Source organism: Lampetra fluviatilis, unplaced genomic scaffold (genome assembly GCF_964198595.1).
Source record: "Lampetra fluviatilis unplaced genomic scaffold, kcLamFluv1.1 SCAFFOLD_976, whole genome shotgun sequence".
NCBI classification, from domain to species: domain Eukaryota; kingdom Metazoa; phylum Chordata; class Hyperoartia; order Petromyzontiformes; family Petromyzontidae; genus Lampetra; species Lampetra fluviatilis.
This window is the reverse complement of record NW_027620731.1, coordinates 15,947-25,225: the sequence shown is the minus strand read 5'-3', so window position 1 is coordinate 25,225 and position 9,279 is coordinate 15,947. Positions and strand designations below refer to the sequence as shown.

Below are 9,279 nucleotides of genomic sequence, written 5' to 3'. Positions count from 1 at the left end.
TGTGGTGGTCACAGACGCCATGAGGGGAGAGGGCCAATGGGCATTGGCCCTCCCCCCACAGCACTGCCCACGACAGCGTTGCCCGTCCGGCACCGCGAGGAGGTAGGGGGTTGTTTTGCCGGACACACACACAGACACACACACAGACACACACAGACACACACACAGACACAGACACACACACACAGACACACACACACAGACACAGACAGACACACACAGACACACACACAGACACACACAGACACACACACAGACACACACAGACACAGACACACACACACAGACACACACACACAGACACAGACAGACACACACAGACACACACACACACAGACACACACACAGACACAGACACACACACACAGACACAGACAGACACACACAGACACACACACAGACACACACAGACACACACACAGACACACACAGACACACAGACACACACAGACACACACACACAGACACACACACACAGACACACACAGACACACACACAGACACACACACAGACACAGACACACACACACAGACACAGACACACACACAGACACACAACAGACACACACAGACACACACACAGACAACACAGACTCACACACAGACACACACAGACACACACACACACAACCACACAGACATACACACACACACAGACAACACAGACACACACACAGACACACACACAGACACACACAGACACACACACAGACACACACACAGACACACACAGACACACACACAGACACACACACACACTGTGTGGTTGTGTGTGTGTGTAAAATCTTCTCCCCCTCTCTCTCACCCCCCTCCCCTCTCCCCTTTTCTCCCCCAATTTCTATATCCCCCCCCCCCCTCTCTCTCCCCCTTCTCCCTCCCTCTTTCTCCCTCCCCCCTCTCTCCCTCCCCCCTCTCCCTCCCCCCTCTCCCTCCCCCCTCTCCCCCCCTCTTTCTCCCTCCCCCCCTCCCCTCTCCCCCCTTCCCCCCTCCCCTCTCCCCCCTCCCCTCTCCCCCCTCCCCCCTCCCCCTTCCCCCTCGCCCCTCCCCTCTCTCCTCTCCCCCCTCCACTCTCCCCCTTCCCTCTCCCCCCTTCCCCCCTCCCCCCTCCACTCTCCCCCTTCCCCCTCGCCCCTCCCCTTTCCCCTCTCCCCCTCCCCTCTCTCCTCTCCCCCCTCCCCCCTCCCCCCTCCCCCCTCCCCTCTCTCCTCTCCCCCTCGCCCCTCCCCCCTCCCCCCTCCCCCCTCCCCTCTCTCCTCTCCCCCTCGCCCCTCCCCTCTCCCCCCTCCCCCCTCCCCCCTCCCCCCTCCCCTCTCCCCCCTCCCCCTTCCCCCTCGCCCCTCCCCTCTCTCCTCTCCCCCCTCCACTCTCCCCCTTCCCTCTCCCCCCTTCCCCTCTCCCCCCTCCACTCTCCCCCTTCCCCCTCGCCCCTCCCCTTTCCCCTCTCCCCCCTCCCCTCTCTCCTCTCCCCCCTCCCCCCTCTCCTCTCCCCCTCGCCCCTCCCCCCTCCCCCCTCCCCTCTCCCCCCTCCCCTCTCCCCCTCGCCCCTCCCCCCTCCCCCCTCCCCCCCTCCCCCCTCCCCTCTCCCCCCTCCCCCCTCTCATTCTGAACAGAGATCTCGACATGGCGACACTCGCAGCACCACCATCAGCACCACCACCACCACCATCAACAACAACATCAACATCATCAACACCATCATCATCATCATCACCAACAAAAACAACAACAGCAATATCAGCAGCAGCACCACCACCACCACCACCCCCCATCAGCACCGCCATCATCAGCAGCATCAACGCCATCAGCAGCACCACCACCATCATCATCATCACCACCATCAACAGCAGCACCATCATCATCACCACCATCAACAGCAGCACCATCATCATCACCATCATCAACGGCAGCAGCATCATCATCAGCAGCACCAACACCATCACCACCACCTCCATCACTACCACCACCATCATCACCGCCGCCACCACCACCACCACCACCTCCATCACTACCACCACCATCACCGCTGCCACCACCTCCACAACAACAACCACCATCATCATCAGCAGCAGCATCAGCAGCAGCAGCGATAGAAGGTGGTGATGGTGGTGGTGATGATCACGCAGAGGAAGCGATGCAAGATGAGGTGGGACCATCACAACAACAACAACCACCACCACCTCCACATCAACCACATCATCAACGTCATCATCATCAGGAGGAGGAGGGTGATGATGATGTGGATGAGATGATGGAACTCCACGGAACGAGGTCACGCCTGGATCTGACGCTTGGACAACAACAACAACCACCACCACCACCACCACATCAACATCAGCAGGACGACGATGATGATGAGGATGTGGGTGAGGGTGATGATGATGTGGGTGAGGTTGATGAGATGATGGAACTCCACGGAACGAGGTCACGCCTGGATATGACGTTGGGACAACAACAACAACAACCACCACCACCACCTCCACCACCACCTCATCAACATCAGCAGGAGGATGATGATGATGATGATGATGTGGGTGAGATGATGGACCTTCACGGAACGAGGTCACGCCTGGATCTGACGCTGGGACAACAACAACAACAACAACCACCACCACCTCCACCACCACCTCATCAACATCAGCAGGAGGATGATGATGATGATGATGATGATGTGGATGAGATGATGGAACTCCACGGAACGAGGTCACGCCTGGATCTGACGCTTGGACAACAACAACAACCACCACCACCACATCAACCACCACATCAACCACCTCATCAACCACCTCATCAACATCAGCAGGAGGATGATGATGATGATGATGATGATGTGGATGAGATGATGGAACTCCACGGAACGAGGTCACGCCTGGATCTGACGCTGGGACAACAACAACCACCACCACATCAACCACCACATCAACCACCTCATCATCATCAGCAGGAGGATGATGATGATGATGATGAGGATGTGGGTGAGATGATGGACCTTCATGGAACGAGGTCACGTCTGGATCTGACGCTGGGACAACAACAACAACAACAACCACCACCACCACCTCCACTACCTCATCAACATCAGCAGGAGGACGATGATGATGATGATGATGTGGATGAGATGATGGAACTCCACGGAACGAGGTCACGTCTGGATCTGACGCTTGGACAACAACAACAACAACCACCACCACCTCCACCTCCACCACCACCACCACCACCACCTCAACAACATCAGGAGGACGATGATGATGATGATGATGATGTGAGTGAGGGTGATGAGATGATGGACCTTCACGGAACGAGGTCACGTCTGGATCTGACGCTTGGACAACAACAACAACCACCACCACCACCACCACCACATCAACCACAACATCAACCACCACATCAACCACCACATCAACATCAGCAGGAAGACGACGACGATGATGATGATGATGATGTGGATGAGATGATGGACCTGTCGCCTCAACTCGTCGATCTGACTGACAGCCTGCCACCTGATCCTGAGCTTATCCGGCAGGTACTAAACCTGCCCCATCATCATCATCAGCAGCATCATCAGCAGCAGCAGCAGCATCATCATCAGCAGCATCATCATCAGCAGCATGTTCCGTTGATTTCCATATCTCCTCATCAGTGGCTGACTCTCCCTCAGGCTAACGTAGCTGATGATGATGATGATGATGTTGACGATGATGTAGCTGCTGCTGATGATGATGATGATGATGGCGGTGGTGGTGTTGATGGTGTGGTGGTTGCTGCTGCTACTGCTGATGATGATGATGGTGATGATGGTGACAGCGTGAGTGTTGGTATCGTTGGAGGCAGACGAGAAATATTGCATCAACATCATCATCAGCAGCAGCAGCATCATCATCATCATCAGCAGACTTTATGGAGTGTGCATCAGCAGCATCAGCAGCTGCCGTCAAATGGAGATCCGATGGATAATTATGGGTACGGTGAAAACAGCATTTTATCCGACCATCATCATCAGCAGCATCATCATCATCAGCAGCAGCAGCATCATCACGATGAAATGGATGACGACACTTTACAGCATTACCACCACCAGCACCACCAACAACAACAACTGCACCACCATCATCACCACCACCAAGAACTTCTCGCTTCTAGACTCACCCCTGTCAATATTCTACCACTCGTCACCACCACCACCACCACAACCACCACCACCACCACCACATCAACAACCAGTAGCAGCAGCAGCAGCACCTCGTCACCACCACCACCACAACCACCACAACAACAACAACCACTGACCACCACCACCACCACCGCAGTTGCCACCACCACCAGCACCACCACCACTCTACCACGCACCATGATGGATGGAGCCCTGGGCAATGTCCTGACAGAGCAACCACCTCCACCACCTCCACCTCCACCACCACCTCCACCACCACCTCAACATCTACAGGAGCAGCAGCAGCAGCAGCAGCAGCTCCACCATCAACAGGACCACGACCACGACCACCACCATCACCACCACCACCACCACCACGAACAACAACAGCAGGAAACGCCGACCTCCGATCAACTGGAAACGTTCGCCCGCCACTTCAAGCAGCGCCGCATCAAGCTGGGCTTCACGCAGGCCGACGTGGGGCTCGCCCTGGGCACCTTGTACGGCAGCGTCTTCTCGCAGACGACCATCTGCCGCTTCGAGGCACTGCAGCTGAGCTTCAAGAACATGTGCAAGCTGAGGCCCCTGCTTCGCAAGTGGCTCCAGGAGGCGGACGACTCGTCGACGGGCTCCGGCGGAGGAGTCGGATGCGGCGCCGGTAGCATCGACAAAATCGCCGCGCAGGGTCGCAAGCGCAAGAAGAGGACCTCCATCGACGTTTCGGTCAAGGGGGCTCTGGAGAAGCACTTCCTGCGGTGCCCCAAGCCCGCCGCGTCGGACATCGCGTCCATCGGCGAGCAGCTTCAGCTGGAGCGCGAGGTGGTGCGAGTGTGGTTCTGCAATCGGAGGCAGAAGGAAAAGCGGATGACGGCCTGCGGTGATGGTGGAGGTGGTGATGGTGGAGGTGCTGGTGGTGGTGGTGGAGGTGGAGATGGTGGAGGTGGTGGAGGAGGTGACGGTGACAGTGACAGCAGCGGCGGTGGTGGTGGTGGTGGTGCGGAGGATGAGGAGGTGGTGGTGGTTGTGCCGTCAAGACGAGGTGGTGGTGGTGGTGGTGGACGACGGAGTGGTGGTGGTGGACGAAGTGGTGGTGGACGAGGTGGTGCAGGTGGACGAGGAGGAGGTGGAGGTGGTGGAGGTGGGATGCGATCGCCGTTACGCTGAGTGAAGACCAGCTCACGGGCCTGTGTGTACAGGTGTGTACAGGTGTGTGTGTACAGGTGTGTGTACAGGTGTGTGTGTACAGGTGTGTGTGTGTACAGGTGTGTACAGGTGTGTACAGGTGTGTGTGTACAGGTGTGTGTACAGGTGTGTGTGTACAGGTGTGTGTGTGTACAGGTGTGTACAGGTGTGTGTGTGCAGGTGTGTGTGTGCAGGTGTGTGTGTACAGGTGTGTGTGTGTACAGGTGTGTGTACAGGTGTGTGTGTGCAGGTGTGTGTGTACAGGTGTGTGTACAGGTGTGTGTACAGGTGTGTGTGCAAGTGTGTGTGTACAGGTGTGTGTGTGTACAGGTGTATACAGGTGTGTGTACAGGTGTGTGTGTACAGGTGTGTGTACAGGTGTGTGTGTACAGGTGTGTGTGCAAGTGTGTGTGTACAGGTGTGTACAGGTGTGTGTGTACAGGTGTGTGTACAGGTGTGTGTGTACAGGTGTGTGTGTGTACAGGTGTGTACAGGTGTGTGTACAGGTGTGTGTGTACAGGTGTGTGTGTGTACAGGTGTGTACAGGTGTGTGTGTGCAGGTGTGTGTGTGCAGGTGTGTGTGTGTGCAGGTGTGTGTACAAGTGTGTGTACAGGTGTGTGTGCAGGTGTGTGTGTACAGGTGTGTGTGTGTACAGGTGTGTACAGGATTGTGTACAGGTGTGTGTACAGGTGTGTGTGCAAGTGTGTGTGTACAGGTGTGTGTGTGTACAGGTGTATACAGGTGTGTGTACAGGTGTGTGTGTACAGGTGTGTGTGTACAGGAGTGTGTGTGCAGGTGTGTGTACAGGTGTGTGTACAAGTGTGTGTGTGTGTGTGTACAGGTGTGTGTACAGGTGTGTGTGTACAGGTGTGTGTGTGCAGGTGTGTGTACAGGTGTGTGTGTACAGGTGTGTGTGTACAGGTGTGTGTACAGGTGTGTGTGTGCAGGTGTGTGTACAGGTGTGTGTACAGGTGTGTGTGTGTACAGGTGTGTGTACAGGAGTGTGTGTGCAGGTGTGTGTGTGTACAGGTGTGTGTACAGGAGTGTGTGTGCAGGTGTGTGTGTGTACAGGTGTGTGTACAGGTGTGTGTACAGGTGTGTGTGTACAGGTGTGTGTACAGGTGTGTGTACAGGTGTGTGTGTACAGGTGTGTGTGTACAGGTGTGTGTGTACAGGTGTGTGTGTGCAGGAGTGTGTGTGCAGGTGTGTGTACAGGTGTGTGTACAAGTGTGTGTGTGTGTACAGGTGTGTGTACAGGTGTGTGTCTGTGTGTGTGTACAGGTGTGTGTGTGTGTGTGTGTACAAGTGTGTGTACAGGTGTGTGTGTGTGTGTGTGTACAGGTGTGTGTACAGGTGTGTGTGTGCAGGAGTGTGTGTGCAGGTGTGTGTACAGGTGTGTGTACAAGTGTGTGTGTGTGTACAGGTGTGTGTACAGGTGTGTGTCTGTGTGTGTGTACAGGTGTGTGTGTGTGTGTGTGTACAGGTGTGTGTACAGGTGTGTGTGTACAGGAGTGTGTGTGCAGGTGTGTGTACAGGTGTGTGTAGAAGTGTGTGTGTGTGTACAGGTGTGTGTACAGGTGTGTGTGTGTACAGGTGTGTGTGTGTGTGTGTGTACAGGTGTGTGTACAGGTGTGTGTGTACAGGTGTGTGTGTACAGGTGTGTGTGTGTACAGGTGTGTGTGTGTGTGTACAGGTGTGTGTACAGGTGTGTGTGTACAGGTGTGTGTGTACAGGTGTGTGTGTGCAGGTGTGTGTGTACAAGTGTGTGTGTGTGTACAGGTGTGTATGTGTACAGGTGTGTGTGTACAGGTGTGTACAGGTGTGTGTACAGGTGTGTGTGCACGTGTGTGTGTACAGGTGTGTGTGTACAGGTGTGTGTACAGGTGTGTGTGTACAGGTGTGTGTGTACAGGTGTGTGTGTACAGGTGTGTGTGTACAGGTGTGTGTACAGGTGTGTGTGTACAGGTGTGTGTGTACAAGTGTGTGGACAGGTGTTTTTGCAGGTGTGCAATTCTTACCGCTAAACCACGACTGAAATATCTCATGAATCAGCTCGTGCCGGAGGCCCCGGGGGGACAGGCGTCTACGACGTCTCCTGGCCAAACCCCATTTGGCGGAGCCAGGAGATTGAATCTTCGCCCTCGGGGCTCCTCCAGAAACAACGAAAAACCACTTCGTGTGGCCACGTGGAATGTTCGAACGCTCACTGCCGCGGAGGAGGAGAGGCTGCCACTCCTCTGTCGGGAGCTGGACCGGTACCGCCTGGATCTCTGCGGCGTTCTGGAGGTCCGGTGGACCGGCTCTGGCTCCTGCCACCATGAGGGGTGGACAGTCCTCTACTCGGAGCAGGAGACTGCCAAACAACAGGGAGTGGCTCTTCTTCTGAACAAAAGAATGAGGGGGGCGTGGGAGCGTGGCGGTGAGGTGTGGGAAGCTGTAAGCCCCAGGCTGCTTTGGGCTCACCTTCCCATCAACCGGAGGCGAGGAGTGGTGGTCGTGGTTACTTATGCCCCCACCGAAGACGAACATCCGTGGAGGGATGCAGGCAAGGCCGATGAGTCGGATGCCTTCTATGACCTGTCACAGGTGCTGGCTAAAGTGGCCACTCGGGGTTGTTTTGACCCTCTGTTCACGGAACCATTCCCTGTACAGCTTCGGGTGCGACAGGGATGCCCTCTGGCTCCCACATTCTTTAACATCAATTTCGACCACGTAGTTCGTGATGCCTTCAATAGCTGTACCGGAGAAATTTCCATCTGGTACAGATACAATGGGAGGGCTGATCGATGCCCGGGTGCGGTCAAGGGATGGCTCCCTATTGGTCAACCACGTTATGTATGCCGATGATCTGGTAACTGCTGCTCACTCAGAGGAGGAATTGGAGACGCTGCTGCTGAGACTGGAGCGTGCCACTAAGAGGTGGGGCCTTACCATCAGCCCCACCAAAACGAAGCACCTGCCTGGGTATTTTGTACCATCGGACACTCCACCCCCACAACTCCCAATCGGTGATGGGGGGGCAGTTGTGGAGAGAGTGGAGAGTTTCCCATACCTGGGCAGTGTGCTCATGACCGGCTCCGGTTTATCAGCAGAGGTCTCACTCCGAATCAGTCGAGCGCCAATATCTTTTCATCGGTTGCGTAACGCTGCTGTGTGGAAGCTACAGTGAGTATTTGATCCCTTGATGATTTTGTACGTTTGCCCACTGACAAAGAAATGATCAGTCTATAATTTGAATGGTAGGTTTATTTGAACAGCGAGAGACAGAACAACAACAACAACAACAAAAATCCAGAAAAACGCATGTCAAAAATGTTATAAATGGATTTGCATTTTAATGAGGGAAATAGGTATTTGAGCCCCTCTGCAAAACATGATTTAATACTTTGGTGGCAAAACCCTCCACCACCCGACACGGCCAATCAGTAAAAGAAGTGTCACGTTGACAAAAGACAAATAGTTCACTGCTTTAGCCCCATACCGGTGTGCTGAAGCGTGGAACCACAACATTTACAATTTGAGTTGTACGACGTTTCGCTGGTAATTGCATCCAGCATCATCGGGCAATTCGCCAGAATGAATAAATAACGCGATCTAAACCCAAAAATCGTTGATTATGAACAATATTGGTCGCGAAAGCCTACGTGTTAAACTGGCAAAAACCCTTGTTGGAAGTCACAGAGGTCAGACGATTCTTGTAGTTGGCCACCAGGTTTGCACACATCTCAGGAGGGATTTTGTCCCACCACTCCTCTTTGCAGATCTTCTCCAAGTCATTAAGGTTTCGAGGCTGACGTGTTTGGCAACTCGAACCTTCAGCTCCCTCCACAGATTTTCGATGGGATTCAGGTCTGGAGACTGGCTAGGCCACTCCAGGACCTGAACGTGCTTCTTCTTGAGCCACTCCTTCGTTGCCTTGGCCGTGTGTTTTTGGGTCATTGTCATGCTG

At 54.7% G+C, this 9,279-nt stretch overlaps 1 protein-coding gene across 1 annotated transcript; it reads left to right on the top strand.

Annotated features, from left to right (window-relative positions):
- The first annotated feature begins 2,131 nt into the window (after positions 1-2,131).
- LOC144954325 (uncharacterized) lies at positions 2,132-8,968 on the top strand. The gene is made up of 2 exons (XM_078884845.1): positions 2,132-5,343; positions 7,383-8,968. Exon 1 carries the CDS (start codon positions 2,132-2,134, stop codon positions 5,309-5,311), a length of 3,180 nt encoding a protein of 1,059 aa, XP_078740971.1. The 3' UTR covers positions 5,312-5,343; positions 7,383-8,968.
- The last annotated feature ends 311 nt before the right edge of the window (positions 8,969-9,279 follow it).